The sequence below is a fragment of the Myotis nattereri genome, assembly GCF_964212035.1.
Source record: "Myotis nattereri genome assembly, chromosome: 6".
Classification (NCBI taxonomy): domain Eukaryota; kingdom Metazoa; phylum Chordata; class Mammalia; order Chiroptera; family Vespertilionidae; genus Myotis; species Myotis nattereri.
The window spans coordinates 26,547,596-26,564,601 of record NC_138081.1 but is presented as its reverse complement, the minus strand read 5'-3'; the positions used below and the strand labels follow the sequence as shown (position 1 = coordinate 26,564,601).

The window sequence follows — 17,006 nt, the reverse complement described above, 5'->3', positions numbered from 1 at the left end:
GCCGTGTCACTAGAGTTGGCCTCATTTGTGATAGGAAGCACAGAAGTTGCATCTCAACAAGGGGCAAAGCTATGTTCATCCCTGCACAGAGAAGGTCCGACATAGCAAGCATTTGCTGCCTGGGACTCGTGAACCTGTGGTGTGGGCACGGGCCCTGTCCTATTGATGAGGCATGTCTTACTTTCCAGTAGAAACCAGTGTGGGGATAAACCCCACCATTAGCACATAAAGGATAAAATAAGACCAAATAAAAACAATTTGCAAAACCCAAATTGTTTCCCATGAGAAATTAATGTAAATGAAGTGGACTTCCAAATTCTGTGCTGTTATATTTGACATGGTGTTTCCCTTGCTCATCCTTAATAACAGTATCAAGGTGACTGAATTTTGAAAACTTTAAAATAACTTCGTTTTCTCCTCTTCCTCTTCTTCCTCCTCCCGCTTTCTTCTCCTTCCTTCTCCTCTCCTTCTCTCCTTCATTCCTTCTCCTCCTCCTCTGGCTCCTCCTCCACTTCCTCCTTCTCCTCCTCCTCCTCCTCCTCCATATCCTCTACCTCCTCCACCTTCTCCTCCTCCTCTTCCTCACTATTATGGTTATTTGCTGTTTATAAAATCCCTTAGAAGCCCAGTACCTTCAGGGCTTAAACATCTGTGATTCTGTATTTAGACTTTGATTCTTTTTTAAAAAATATATTTTATTGATTTTTTACAGAGAGGAAGGGAGAGGGATAGAGAGTTAGAAACATTGATGAGAAAGAAACATCGATCACCTGCCTCCTGCACACCCCCTACAGGGGATGTGCCCGCAACCAAGGTACATGCCCTTGACCAGAATCGAACCTGGGACCCTTCAGTCCGCAGGCCGACACTCTATCCACTGAGCCAAACCAGTTAGGGCTAGATCTTGATTCTTAAAAGTAAACGAAATTATCTACTGTTGACTTTAGTTTCTTCATTACCCCATCAAACTTCCATATTTCTGATTTATAACATAGAGACTTCATATGAGAGGATTCTGTATGAGAAAAGCCAAGCTTTGTGGCAGTTGCTGCCTCTGAGCCTGGGGGAGAGCTTGAGGAGGGGTGAGTCTTCCTCAGAGAGAACATCAGGCTTTTCTGTAGAACTCGGACAAAACTTGAAAGCATAAATGACAGTAACCAAGTTGTCTTTTTACTCAGGAAATTTACTAAGCGTGCCTTTGTGAAACATTTTCATTTCTCTAGATTTTCTGCAAATTTGTATTGAAAGACAAACAAATGAGTTTCTTAATTTCTCTCCACTACTTCAACTGTCTGTAAGAAAATGGGCAAAAATAATGGAACTGCTGCCTGAGGACGGTGGGAAATGTGGCTCTCCATGGAGAGAATTCTTTTGAAAGTAAGGAAAAGCAAGAAATAGGAGTCCTCTCACCATTGCACTGAATGTGTTTTGCAAATGGAAAAAGTACTAAATTTAGCATTATTACCATCAGTGGTTGCAGAGATTGTTGTTTTCGATTGTGAAGAAAAATAAACCACTGAGGGTGCTATGTCAGTCTGTTCTCTGGTATCTTTGCAGGGAGTTGATTGGTTTTAATGACATTCAGTAATAAAGAATATAATGATATACCACCAGTGTCTTGAGACCCAGTGATTCAACTAAAAGTTTCCAAGTGGATAGATCATCTGCATTTAATATAGTCCAGTGCCCTGGCCAGTGTGCCTCAGTGGTAGAGCTTTGGCCTGTGCACTAAAAGGTCGTGGGTTTGATTCTCAGTCAAGGGCATGTACCTGGGTTGCAGGTTTGATCCCCGGCCCCCATTGGGGGCATATGCAGGAGGCAACCAGTTGATGTGTCTCTTTCACATCTTTTTTTTTTTTTAAATCTTTCTCTCCCCCTCCCTCCCTTCCACTCTCTCTTAAAAAAAAAAAAAATCAGTGGAAAAAATATTCTTGGGTGAGGATTAACAAAACAAACTAATGAAAAAAAGAGTATTATTATGGTAAATAACGTGGTAATCTATACATTCACCAATTCTGTTTATTTGTGTGTGTGTGTGTGTGTGTGTGTGTGTGTGCGCGCGCGCGCACGCGCGCGCACTCTAGAAAAGTAGCATTGACAACAGTTAACACTTATGTGTCAAGCCTTTTTCTAAACTCTCTCTTTAATCCTGTTAACAGGAGAGGTGGGTGCTGTTGTTATCCCCATTTTATTCTAAGGAAGCTGAGACCCAGAGAGGTCCTGTGACTGGCCCAAGGTCACACCGTAGTGAGCGTGAGAGCCTGGATGTTTATCACATTGCACATCTGATATTTTTTCTGGGAAATGTTCAGATCATCTTTGCTGTAACCTAATTCAGTGGCCTGAGTAACCAGCCACTGTTCACTTTAATCCAAAGCACCAGAAACATCCACTGAAGGAACGTGTTTTATAACAGGCCGCTATGAGAAAACGAGATAAATATGTATGAACTTGTCGTAGAAACTGATAGGTAGATGCTGTGATGGTGATGGTGGTGAGTACCACCCCAGGAGAAATCAGACCTTCCATTGTCTTGGTGATTATATCTTAAGTGATAAATTAGTTTACAATTCAGATCTTAATTTAGTTAATGTTGGGCATAGACATTAGTGGAGTGATTTGTATTGAGTGAAAAACCAATAGTTTGCTTAAAAATAGCAAACTACTAGTTATTCTAATTTCTAAAAATAAAACAGAAAAGCACTGAAGGTCCTGGTTTTTTTAAGTCTATTTTTCCTTTAGACTTTAAAATATAATCCTGTTTGCCATTACTCTTTTTGGTAGATTTAGCTTAATCTAATGTCACAGATAAAATCTTATAACAATTTTTAACAATATAAAGCAAACTACCTTTAGAGTTGGACTGAAACTTAATAATAGCTATTACCCAGTTACTCAGGATGGAGTGCTTTTTATTCACTAGGAACTTAATGGGTTACTTAAAGTAGGTAGGACAGACTCTCTCAGCTACCATTATCTCCCCCAAACTTCACCTAAGAAATAAGTTCATATCCTTGAAAGGACAACATTGTTCATGTTTAAGATACCAACCCAGACATAATGATTAAAAATAAATGCTATTCTGAACCACATGTCCTAACTCACTGTCGGTAAAACTGCTCCAAGTGTCAAAAATAGACTGGTGCTACCTTTTGAGTTAGCCTCAAGTTTTTGAGTTAGCTTCAGGTTAGCTTCAATAGTTACTTTGATTGTGTAAGTTCTGCTTACCATACGTTTTCTACTTCTGAGTATTAGTCATTGGACAAAAATGTGTGAAGTGCGAGGTGTTTTCCACTACTGTTGATAACTCAGAGTACCATCTGCCTATTTACACTTTGCTCTTATTACATCAGATTCTAGCACACTTTCATAAATTCTAAGGCAGAAAGTGTAAAAACCCTTTGGTGTTCCCCCATCCCTACCTCCTGTTGAAGACTCCTAGGTCAAGCCTATCTTCAAATCGAAACTACATTATTAAGCAATATTAATGTTTCCACATTTTTATTTATCAAAGACATATGTAACCAACTATATACAAGGAGCATGCCCTGGCAATTCTTATGATGTCATCAACAGCCAATCAGGCTTTCTCATTATCATGAAGTAATCATTATCACCATATTGACTTGATTTAATTTCAGTGAAGATCAAAGAAACTGGATGTTTTACCACACATGTACTGTCACATTCTAGCTAAATATACACCCCTCCCCACTTCTTTTTTTTTTTTAAACATATTTTATTGATTTTTTTACAGAGAGGAAGGGAGAGAGATAGAGAGTTAGAAACATCGATCAGCTGCCTCCTGCACATCTCCTACTGGGAATGTGCCCGCAACCCAGGTACATGCCCTTGACCGGAATCGAACCTGGGACCTTCCAGTCCCCAGGCCGATGCTCTATCCACTGAGCCAAACCGGTTTTGGCCAGCCCTCCCCACTTCTGTCTAGGTGATGGTAAAACGTCTTAACTCAGAACCTGCTTACTATTTATTTCTGCCCCAACGGCACTTCATTTTGTCCCCACATAAAAACACATCGCTGGTACAAGAATGTCTGAGCTGAAGATTTTTTCCCCCCCAAAATGAAAATAGCATTACACAGCGCAGAGAATTTTGAAGCCAAGTTGAAACCACAAAGACCAGAACACATGCCTGATTAAACTGTAATAAATTTTCTCTGGTCCAGGTGAAGACATTGTTTAACCCCGGCAGCGTCACTTGAATTCTGAGTGAACTAAAATGCCAGGTGTCATGAGGTGGAGCAGCCAGGTAGTTTCAGCACTGTTTGTAAACACTTTTGCTGAAATGAAAATATCTTCTAAAGACACTTATTAAATGATCTTAAAACAACCTCTGTGATATCACCATATTTTTAAAGATAAAACTGTCCAAAGAATGCTTTCATAGCGGTTTTTAAGTGTGCCATATTGTTATATACAGGGAGGCCCATGATGAATTGCTCTCCATTTTTGTTGAGAGCAGGGGGAAATTAAATAGAGCTGTTGCAGAAGAGGTTTCTGTTAGGGGAAAAAATATTCTTACTTGGCTGGATTTTTTTTTGTTAATGAGAGTATATTAGCAAGGAAACCGTGTGATACCTCCCTCTGTTATTTTTAAAGGTGAAAATATGTTCCCTACAGAAACTGTAACTGGATACATGGGCTTTAGAGGAAGGTCACATTATTTAATCAGCCACATTATTTAATCAGCCACATCAAAGTGGCACATAAGATTCTGGGAAGAAGGAATATCCCAGGTGATGGGCAAGAGAGAAGCCCCACCGAAGCAGAGACCACACGAAGCTACTAAGAGTTGGAGCCACTCTGCTCTGTAGTATTAGTAATACCTCATATTGTCACCTGCACAGCGTAGACATAACAGATGGGTGCCCTCTTTCCTACATCACACAGGAATATACCATACTGCTCCGAAAGCGTTGTCAAAGGGCACCCGGCAGCGTGGGCTCTTTCCGTGTTTGCTGCTAATTAATGCTGCGCCTCTTTATGTTACATAGCCTCTCTTAACTTCTTTTACTTAATTTAAGATTGCGGCATGAAAACAGGTGTTCTAAGGGCAGTTCCAGCCAGAGGTTTTATAACAGGATTTTCTGAAATTGTTTTTTAGTTGTTGTTAACAGGAGAATCCTGTATTACCAATTGAAAGTGATCCACTAAAAAGCATCCAACTGCATTACCTACTGTCCTTATCACAGGCCTCCCTTAGATAAAAAGGATACTTACAAAATGTGTTTAACTAATGTGGAAAGTTGCTTAAAGGTGTGTCTATGTCTGTGTGTGTGAGAGGGACAGAGAAGAATTTGCTTTGTTGTTAATTTGATTGGTGTTCTTTTTTTTTTTTTTTAATGTTTATGTAAGTCTCCACTCTTTGAAATAATAGCCCAGGGTAGCTAAATGCAGGGATTGTAAATGAAGTAAAAAGCTTTTGGAGATGTGCAGGAACCAGGATACTAGAGAAAATGTCTGCGCTCACATCCTGTTCCATACATATCTTTGTCTTAATTTCAAGATTACTTATTTCTTTTTTCAGTGTTTTAATATGAAAAGTGTTTTCAGATTCTGTTTTTGTTAATCTGAAGGAAATTAAATGGGATCATTAACATGTATATTGGTTTTATTTGCTGGATGGCTTTTAAAAAATCAACTTTTAGAAGTTATATATGCATATGTGCATATATTTTAATAATGTTTACATATAGAATTATTTTGTATTAGAGAATATTTTTTATCCACCATCATCTGAAGATGGGGGAAGACATAGTCTTAGTAGTATTGTAGTAACTTACAGGGAGAATAGCAAGTGCTTATTAAAGACTAGAGGCCCAGTGCACGAAATTTGTGCATGGGTAGGGTCCCTAGTGGCTGCCGGCTGGGGCCTCCCTTCTCCAGCTGCTAGCTGAGGCCTTCCTTTGTTCCGTGCTGCCCCTCTGGTGGTCAGCACACATCTAACTCCCAGTTGGTCGAACTCCCATCCATGGGGATAATTTGCATATTAGCCTTTTATTTTATAGGACTAGAGGCCCAGTGTACGAATTCATGCACTGGTGGGGTGGGCCCACCCTGATCGGGCTGGGCCGGCTCAGGGGAGGGGCCACGGGCAATTGGTTGTCCGACCCTGCCCCCAGTCAGGGTTGGGGGGCTGTCAGGGTCGGGGCCAGTCGGGGGGAGGGACCGTGGGCGGTTGGCCGGCCAGCCCCACCCCCTGGTCAAACTTCCCATTGAACTCCCAGTCCAACTCTCGGTCAAGGGGACGATTTGCATATTAGCCTTTTATTATATCGGGTATTTTCCATCAAGATCAGATAATGAATCCATTAAGAGTTTCTGAATTTGTTTACTTTTGTGATGGAGTCTAAATAGCCTACTTTCTGTTAAATATAAACATTTTCCACTGAAGTAAGTAGCTATTGTATATTCATCTGATGATTATCTTCGTAAACCCTTTTAGCCATTTGTGAGGAAGTATATTAGTTTGAAAACTAAAAATATAGGATGCTTTCAGTTTTCATTAGCAAACGGCCTATCAGATTTAGAAAGAATAAGAGAAATTGTTGCTCCTAAGGCCTAGTTTTATACTCACAGCAAAAAAACACAGATATCTCTTGTTTGGCTTCTAGTCCAGATTTCAGGAGCTATTGCCAGGAGGATACTTTTGTCAGTTTTCGTGAATAATGTTGCATTTATTCACACAGACCTTTTTCCCCTTATTACACACTGAATTTCTTAATAACTCCACTCTTTCAGCTCTAAAACCTGCATGTTCCAGTTGACAAAATTAGCCTTTTAACTTTCCTGTGAGGTAGCATGTTGTACTTAGTGGTAAGATTTTTCAGGAACTTCCTTTTTGAAAGATTTAACTTTGGAAATATAAAAATGAGCAAATGCTCTGTTTTTGCTTATAATTTAATTAGTATTTGTGTACTTTTCCAAGATCATCTTCCTTTTGAAGATACTTTAGCTAGATCCCATCTAGTAGGCTATGTAAGTAAGTAATGTATTGAGAAAATTTAACATGTATGAAATAATAGTGTTGACAGTTTTTCAGAAGAACTTTGGTCATTTTATTCATTGTGTATTTCTCTCATGAAAATGTGAAAGATCTAGCGATCATGATTAATAATTAACACAATTCATCATATCTTAATTTTATTAACATCAGATACAATAATATTTAAAGTAGCTGTGTGAACCAAATTTGGGAGGAAAAGGGCAAACCAGTCCAGTTCTGTTCTAAATATAAGTTTTTTCATGTTATCTAGATATGTCTTTGGAATATGATTTCAAGTAATAAGATATATATATATGTGTGTGTGTGTGTGTGTGTGTGTGTGTTATTGTCATAAATATCCGTATAATAGTGCAAATTTTAACTTGAATCCAAATGTATTAGGATTATCATTTATAGAATTAGTCAAAATCAGTTTAATAAATAGGAATTTAGTTGTTCAATAAATGGCATATACTTAAACATAATCAACTAGAGGATATTTTTCACGGCATTCCCGACTTCCAAACTGTATTCTCTCATTCATATTTTCCATTGTAAGGACAGTGTCACTTCATCTCTGTGTTCCAGTGTTTTGCCAGTGCTGGCCATGGGGGTTGGTAGCTAGTGAGCACTATTTGATGAATAGTTGAACTTATGAATGAATTACCTTTGTAGTTTTTAAAATGTACTATCCATCTCAAATGTGAGGTTACATGTTGCTCTTTTTATTGTACTAACTGGAGGCCCGGTGCACGGATTCGTGCACCGATGGGGTCCCTCAGCCTGGCCTTCGCCATCTAGCAATCCGGGACCCCTCGGGGGATATAGTAGTGTGCAAAGCGGCAGGCGGCCCGGGAGGAGCCCGAGCCCAGTTAGCCTGCTGCTGCTGCCACTCGGTAATGCTGCCACGGAGGTGGGAGAGGCTCACGCTGCTGCAGCTGCACTTACCAGCCATGAGCCCAACTGTGGGAGTGCACTGACCACCAGGGGGCAGCTCTTGCACTGTCTGTCCCCTGGTGGTCAGTGCACATCATAGCGACCAGTCAGTCGTTCAGTCATTCAGTCGTTCAGTCATCAGGCTTTTATGTATATAGATGATTCAGAGTTAGAGTGTAAGGTAGACTGAATTAGGACCATTCTTACGAGAAGTTCTGAGTATCTCAGAATATTTAGAGAAAGGCACTCATTCACATTTCATGGAAACTTCACTATAATATTGCCATGAATAAGTAGCTTTACAGGCTTACCTGACAAGATAGTGGCCTTTAGGCCCTGTCTGCTGTGGCTCAATGTTTAGAGTGTTGGCCCTCGAACCAAAAGGTCTCCAGTTTGATTCCTGGTCAAGGGCATGTACCTGGATTGCAGGTTCAATCAAGGGGAACTATATCCTCAGGTAAGGATTAACAACAACAAAAAAGATAGTGGCAATTGGGAGTAACTTAGTCTCTCTTAATTCCTGGCCTAGTGCTCAGCCCACTCTTCAGACATGATAATGTGTGTGCATGTTTTTTCTTTTTCTTATTGTCAGCACCTCAGAGCAGACTGTGTGCTCTAACACTACAGGATCTGGTGCCTGTTGAAATATTTCCCTTCTTGTTTATGAAAAATGGGCATTGAATTGATATCATGCTATTGGTGGGTACTTTATATATATTTTTCCAACTTGATGACCACATACTGACTTGTATCTAATAATTGTGAATAGGTGTGTTACTTATAGAGTCTAGTTATGCTTAGATTTTTAAAAGATTTACTTTTTAGGTTTGTAAAAATAGTTTTGGAATTGTTTTCTCATTAAAGAAACAAAAGTTCTGTCCCATGTCTTTTCTGTAAAAGTATGAGAAAACGTAAGGTGGTTTTTACTAGAGCTGCCTTCTTCACTTGGGATCAGTGCAGTTTTATGTTCAAATTATTATCTTGTGAGACTGAGAAAAGATAGTCTGCCCTCATGGATTAATCTATCTGCTAATCTGGCAATGTTGCTTATTTTGTAAAATAAAGGATGGATAGATTTTATTTTACCTAAATAAGAGTTTTAATCCCCCTCCCCCCCGCCCCAAGGGCTATGGCATGGTTGTGCTGAATTTATTTTCAAACAGTATTTTAAGAGCGTGTTTGTTCAGTAGATAAACATCTGTGCATGTGATTTTGTTTATGAATATCTGGAGTCACTTACTGCCCTTGATCTGTTAACCTCAAGAGGGCTGCATGGTTATTAGTAACTACTAATATTCATGTCAGCGGTGCTCAGGGCACCTTGCCATAGGAATAATTTACTCTGGAGAACGGTTAGACTTGAACTTGGGCTTCAAAAAGGAATGACACAACACTCCACTTCAAAGTGATCCGCACTTAGCATGGCAGATACTAATACCGAGTCTGCAACTGTGCGAGGGAGTGGTTTCGGCAGAAGGGTAGGAACCAGTTAGTTCCTTTTCTCCCCATTTAATATTCAAATGAGCACCGGACATTCTCAGAAATGATTCCCCCAGGAGCTCCCATTGTCACGTTCAACCTCGGCAAGCCCTGCCCCTCCCTTCCTATTCCAAACTAGGTGGTGAGCTTTGGGCGATTCTGAACCGGAGCGGCCCCTCTCCCCCCAGCGGGTCTGATTTGCGCTGATGTCACCACCAAGCTGTTGCATTGCAGCCTCTCGGCCTCTAGGTTCCTCCCCCTGAAACAGCTCACCCGGCTCGGAGAAGAGGCGAGGAGTCAAAGACACGATGACTGCGAAGTTCAGGCTCGGGAGGGCTTAGCCGCGGAGGAGCCACAGAGCTGCGCGTCCGCAGCGCTCGGCGGGCGCAGGGACGGGGCGCAGGGACGGAGCCCATGTTGCCTAAGGAGAGTGAGGACCTTCCCGGGAGCGCCCTGGCTCGGGAGCATGCCGGCCCCGCCGGGGGCCCTGCTGCCGTGAGGAGCTGGGGACAGCGCCGGAGCTCCCTGCCGGAGTTCCTTCCCTGCCTCCGCCTCGGACACCTCTGCCTCGCTCCAGCTGTAGCTAAAATGAAAGACAGACTGCGGCCACACTTGGTCAGCTTCAAAGGCTAGACGAGTCTCGGCTTCCAGCTGGAATGTGAATGACGCTGCCTGTGCCTTAGAGGGAACTCGGAACTCTTCTTTGCTGCAACTGCCTCAGGTGGAATAAGCCTTCTTCAGGAGGATCAGATAAGACTCTGGAAACTGACTTTTTTTTTTTTTTTTTAAAGGAGAGTTTCTAGAGCATCATGCTTTCTAAACTATTTACTTTAAACAGTTGCTGGGTTGTACTGGCCCGGCTGTCCAAAAGTCGAATTATTTTTCCCCCTCCTTTGGGTACTTCTGACTAGCCTCAAAGAAACTTAATATGGGAAGAAAAACTGCCGTTTGAATCCAGATTATTTATAGCTACCCCCCCCGCCCCACCCCCCATAAAAAAAAAGGCAAAAGAAAATTTTAACTTTCTTACAACATTAGACTGATTTTCCTCTGAAGATCTGTTCTGTGCCTTCATCTGACAATACGCGGTCCCTGTGTTTGTCTTTTAACTTTCTGAAGCATGGTTTATTTATACGGGAGATGAAGTTTTGTAAGCCATCTTTAAGTGGATTACAGTTAACCAGCGCTCTGCCTAAGTTAGCATTCAGCCTGTTAAAATGCTTGCTCCCGTGGACATTTTAATCTGGAAACCTCGGATGCAAAATTAGACTAAAAAGGGAAATGAACTGACAATGGAATGTTCTGACTGTTTGAGCCACTGTTAAGTGTATGTTTGTTGTCGTTTTCTGTGTTTTGGAGTATGTGAGAGGGAACTTTGGGGGCTGGGGAACGGGGAGGTGTGGAGGTTTCTGCTCTGTGTTCTTGATGCACTTTATTTTTTTTAGAATCATTCTAAAAACTACCAGATACAAGGATAGTTGCATTTAGACTGATGCACTGATGACGACCTTAAACACCTCATAGATGATGACGTGTATTATTTGAGCATGTGTCTTTATACTAAAGACACTGTATAGTTCTGTGCAGAGGTATACTTTTGCGAAAGATGCTTTGCCTTAGTTCTTAATTTCTGTTTCAAGAGCTGCAATATTTGCTTTAACTTTCTGCAAAATGGGGAAGCCACTCAGCAGACCAGACTGTTTACGTCAGAATCCCCCATGTGTAGGGAAGGGTGAAGAGGAGGAGGACCTGAATATCGAAGACTGTTATGTCCCACAGCGGTCGATCTATGACACTGTTAGACTAAATGAACAGATAGACTCGGGTTCAAAAGGCAGCCTGGCTTCCAGGCATTTTGGAGATCGGACTTTGCCCTACAGTCACAGGACACTGGATGTTAGTTCTTTGTGCTCCAATGGTGCCCTGGCTTCTTCCAATGTGTTTGAGCTGAGAGGTCGGGAAGCTCACACCCTAGACGAAAAGATGATCTTTGATGCGCTCAAACTCAATAGCGACATCATCCGAACCACAGGATTACCCAAAGCCAAATCTCACGCGGAAAAGAAAGAGCATAGACGGTCATGGCGGATGTTTGTCCCCGCCAACTTTATGGATTATGCAAACAAAAGTGAAAGCTCCTTTGTTGAACCTACTGATGTGTCCCAGGCTGTCAGCAAGGCCAGCAAGTGCAGGTGGGGGACCAATTCCCTCACGTCGGAGGAGGACGACTCTGGCTTATGCAGCCCCCCAGCCGAGAGGGAAGAAAAACAGGCCATTTTAACTGGAGACCAGTCACAAATCAGAAGCGTGTCTTCTGCTGAAGATGTTCATATAGCAGAACAACATGCACCTTTCCTTCCTGCCCATTCCACTAGTGAACAGAAAATCCCGTTGCTTTCCTGTAGAAGTGCCCACCCTGAGGAGAACTTCAAAATGATTTTACATGGTGTTTCTCCTCTGGAGGAGACAGCTGGTGTGAATGGTCAGAGGGAAATCCATGGTGAAAACTGCTGCCTGCAGAACGACTGGAGAGAGACCCCTGTGAAGTGTGACCCACTAATTAGAGATGGAGAGAACGAGTGTATTTCTAACCCAGGAGGAGAAGGGAAAATATATGGACCAGGAGAATTCCATATCACAGCAGAAAGCAGGGAATGGAAGGCAGATTCTCCTGAGGATTTGGGGCGCTCTCATTTAGATTTGGGGGGGAATCACGTAGATGGTGGTAGCAGAAGCTTAGAAGAAAATGCGACACTGTTAACACCATGCGATTCGGAAGAATCGAACCCTGCACCTAAAGAGGAAGTGGAGGCTCCTCTTTCTGCCCAGGAGATGGAGGTGGCCCATACGAAGTGCTCCCCGAAATTCAGAGCAGCGAGAAAGAAAGCTCCCAGGAAAACCAGGGCTCGGGCAGGAGTATTGGACACAGTCTGTAATGGCTTTCAGTCAGTTCAGGTAACTCATGGAAACGTGAAACCCTGCCCTACCCAATTCTGTGCTTCTGTTCTCAAGTGGTCACTGGTGTTTCATCTGAGGGTGGGGGTGACTAGTGCCCTACGAGATGCCAGATATTGATAAGTTGATCATTACAGCAAACTAATTAGGTGGGGGTTTGGGGAATGATTATTCCCAGCTGTCGAGAGTCCTGCTATTGGTTGTGCAGCTGGTGGCTGTGTGCCATCACTTAGAATGCCTCCACTGTGAATTTATGTGAACGTTCAGCTTTTACACAAATTGTGGTTTAAGACACTGCCATTTAGGGGCAGTTACATTGGATTTATTAAGCTTGAACAGGCTTAGTCATGAAGGTACAAACACAATATTATATTGTTGTGGTCTGCGAAGTACTCCACTCAAATTAAGGATGTTTTAAAATGTGCTGAAAGTTTTCTCTCAGTAGCTCTGCATGTGGCAGTAGAGAAGTTACGTTGTGCTGTATTTTGCAGCCCCGATAGCTAGCGCCTGGCTTTTTGTGAGTGGTGAATGAGGTAAGAAAGTGAAGGGTGCAGCCCCGTAATAAGCAGAGGTTGTTCGTCAGGCCTGTAATTTTTTTCTTCCCACTTAGACTGAAGTTCAGTTATTTTGGTAGTTTTTCTAAGCTCTTCTGGTAAACTTTGCCTCAGAGGTAATTTTATTTTATTTTAAGCTTCTCTCTGTGTGTGTGCTTATGGACTAGGTTAAGGGGAAAGTCTCTCTTGATAAGTATTTTGCTACCACTGAGAGATAAGGGATTTGGACAATTTCAGAAAAGTTTCTCAGTCCATGAAATAATTGCCCGAGTCAGCAATGCCCTTTCCTTGAGCATGCTTTAAATGACATGCTAGTTTAAAAGCTTGGCTAAGTACATTTTTATGTAAAGGATCTTGCAGTTTATTTGTAGGAAGAATGAAGCTCTTAGGAGTACATAGATTCTTTAGTAGTTAACTTTTATAACCCTTAGTATATTTTTGTAGTACTTCAGAAAATTACCACAGACTCACTTAGACCTATTCTGATATGCAACTCTAAAATTAATTTCTTTAAAACCAAGGTAAGAAAGAGATTAAGGCAATTTACTACAATATTATATTAGGGTGCGCTTTTTTCCGTCCTGAAAATTATCTGAGAGGGAGAATAGAACTTTTCCCTGAATCCTTATATACAAGACAAGTTCTTGGGCTTAAGAATGTAGCAGTCCCTCCTCCTCTTGTGTGTGTGTGTGTGTGTGTGTGTGTGTGTGTGTGTGGTAAAACATATCCACAGCGATTCATAGAAGTAGTAACTTAGAAAGTGGTATGGAAAAGAAATAGAATCATAATACAGCACCAAACTCTATTTTTACCACCTTGTCTCAACTTTCCATTGCCTTACAAAGTAAATTTATGCCTTTTAAAAACTTATGGAAACTTGTGTTTTTGTTCCTCAGTGACTTGGGGAATTCTTATAATTTGTTTGATTATGTGAATATGGTATTGTTATATAGAAACAATTCTCCAGTGTGGAAATTGTCTATATAGGAGGGGACTTCTAGAGGAAATGATCATTTATTTGTTTGCTGTTCCTTAATGTACTCATTCATACAATAACAGGGAAGTAGCCTGCTTTTGGGGCCTTGGCCAGAGTCGAGAGAGTTTGTCTCCTGCAGCCTCTGCATCTTTGAAAATTGTTTTCCACACTGTGCCTGAATTTTATCTTAAGTACTGTTTTGATATTTGCCTTTGTTATGTTTTGTATGTTCTGTTTAACTGTTTGTTCACATGGGCTATTGATATATTTGTATAGTGCCCTATAGTATAACAGTTCAGAACCCAAACCTTGTCTTACCTTAATATCTTAGCTGAAACTTTCCTTTCTGAGTTAAATTAACTTATTTTCTTTATGACATCCTTAAACTCCTGTATTAAAAACATTTATATTGTCTATGAAAATGTTGATCTACCCCTCCCCCCCAGTATAATCTGCTTAGGGGTTGATATCGTTTATTCCAAGACATAATACTATTTTTCTATACTGATGTTTATTTGGCAAATAATCATCAAGTACAATATTGCATGTTAGGTACTATGGGAGGTCCAGGGCCTGAAACTATTATAAGGAAAAGAGAACTTTCTGCTTCCATGGAGCTTGCATTTTGCTCTAACACGGTAGCTCTTTGGACAGTTACAGGCAGGCAACCGGGGACCATAAGTTGGATGGGAGGAGGAGTCCGGTTCAGGGGGCAGTTCTGGAAAGCTGCTGACAGGGGAGGCAGTGACCAAAGCATAACCACAGTCGCTGTGCTAGTGATATGTGTGATCAGGTCCTGGGGTGAGGTCTACATGCCTCTTGCAAGCCTGTTGGCATCTTGATAGAAATTGAGGGGGCTAGGTGTTTAGGGATACATACTACTGCAGTGCTTGCCTATGCCATTTTTTCTTTTCCGATCCCTGCATTTTGGCCCATCTGGCAAGTCATAGATTGGCATCTTGGCTCACTTCATCATCTTGTCAGTGATTCATCAAACTTTAATGTCAGCTAACAGCAGGCATTTTTAGAAGAGCCTATAAGAACCCTTGCCCAGTAAACGGGTTCATCTTGGACCCATCTTATCATTTTGTTCATTAGCATTTTTCATACATTTTTATACTATAGTTAAGTTGGAATGATAGAAAATTTCTAGTGGTATGATAATGAAACAGTAAAGAGAGGACATACACTGTTTTCTTGGTTTCATAGGTAATCTGATTAAATGCACTTAGACTATTATTATTTTGTATTCATGAATAGTGTTAATAATTAGTATTATGAGTTTTTATTTAGTTAACTTTCTAACTCTTATTAATAAGGTTGCTATGATATGAATAATATCATAGCAACAAAAATTATCTTTATCTCTAATGATTGATATCCAATCACTGAATAAATGTTTATATTTGGTGGTTATTAGGTCATATAATTCATATGATTATTGCTCTTCCAACTGCAGGCATTCCAAAAAGAAGAGATTGAACCCTTGCAGGTTAAACAGCAAGATGTAAACTGGTTGGGCCAGGGCCTTATTCAGAGTGCTGCTAACAGCACCAGCACCCAAGGTTTGGAGCAGGACCTGGATGATGTCAATGCCAGGTGGAAGACTCTCAATAAAAAGGTAACTTTCCCTTCCCCTTCGCTGTCCTTTCTGTTTGTTATCATTCACTAGCATTTGTTGTGACCACAAATCGTATTTACAGTAGCCAGACTTCCCTAAACATGTCCACTTTTTTATATTGCTATAAACTGGATGGCCCAAACTCCAATGCCTACAGGGCTTGTTAGGAAGCATAAATGAAAGGAGCCAGCTGGAGGAAACAGGTCCTCTCCCTGTCATTATCTGGACTTTGATAGAGGCACAATAGTGCAGGGGTAATAGCAGGTGGCCCATGACATTGTCCTGTGTTAGAGACCTCATGCACCTCTAAAGGCACAGTAACCACTTAGCTCCAGCAAAGCATTGCCTTGTAGGGGGTCTATGCTCACTGTTGCCAAAGAATATATTCACTTTCAAGGAACCTGGAAATCTCACTTTTTTAGTGAAATCTAGCTTTCAAATGTCAGCAACTAATTCCACTGTATAATAGGTCACACCGTGCAAGTGAAAGCAACTCTGCCTGTCTGTCTGCCCTGGACTGAGGGTTGCCACCCTCCTGATAGACCATTGACAGCAAATGTTATTTTACTTATAAGGTAGAGATTCCCACCTTTTAAAAAATACGCATGTAGGAAATAATGCTCTGATACCTAAAGGAGATAATGCTGACACACAATAGCAGATCTTCACATGACATAAATTATCAGAAAATTGTTATTAGATGGCAGTGCCTATCTGGTGGTGGTGGTGATCGTTCGCATACAAATTTTGCTGCATTGAAATCTTAAGCATCGCCAGGTCTCAAACACACATTTATCATTCTTTGAAGTCGGATTCATATTGTAGTGCACTTTGAACACAATTGGAATGCAGTGTCAGATGAAAATATATTCCATAGTGCTTAAAATATCTTGCCAACTACTTTTTTAGTCCAAAAAGGAGATCTATGAGAAGGGCAGTAGGGTATTGTAGGACCCAGAGATTCCATTTACTAGAAGACAAAGGCCATGGTCAGTTAAATAAGGACTCAGAGCTTGGAGCTAGCAGAATTTAATTGGATACTTTATAGTTATTTTGCCTAGCAAAACAGAATTCTCATTCTCTCTGTTATAATAGTTATTTTTTAATCGTAGTCTTTTTTATCACTATCCCTGATATGCATCAGTAGGAAATAAAAAAATGAATCTCAAGGATAATGGTAAACGTGACTAATGCGTTGTTTCTTTCAGCAGCCTGAAAATATTTCAACCATTCATTGCTAATCATAAATGCATTGGATATTTCCAAAATCGCAGAGATTTTGTCTTTTACATTGACTGTTTTTGATGGCAACCTTATCTTCTTGGCTTACTTGCTAAACATTGATGCTATTCTACCCCCATCCTGTCCACTATCTATGCTGTGGGTAGATTTTATATGACAAGGAAAAGAAAATTTGTGACCAAATAGGAAGATAAACATGAAAAGTGGTGGCCAGTAGGCAATTTCATTGTTTTATTAA

At 40.9% G+C, this 17,006-nt stretch overlaps 2 protein-coding genes across 2 annotated transcripts in view; both read left to right on the top strand.

Annotated features, from left to right (window-relative positions):
* The window catches only part of DST (dystonin), a gene marked incomplete at its 5' end in the record, with an annotated part of 425,995 nt that overhangs the window by 333,668 nt on the left and 75,321 nt on the right, over positions 1–17,006 (top strand). Inside the window, one exon of the mRNA XM_081094138.1 lies at positions 15,365–15,526. Coding sequence (XP_080950264.1) covers positions 15,365–15,526 — 162 coding nt within the window. The remainder of the gene's footprint in view (positions 1–15,364; positions 15,527–17,006) is intronic.
* LOC308521496 (uncharacterized protein) lies at positions 10,828–12,495 on the top strand (the record flags this gene model as incomplete). The annotated part of the gene is made up of 1 exon (XM_081094594.1): positions 10,828–12,495. The coding sequence occupies exon 1, from the start codon at positions 11,092–11,094 to the stop codon at positions 12,493–12,495; it is 1,404 nt and encodes a 467-aa protein (XP_080950720.1). The 5' UTR covers positions 10,828–11,091.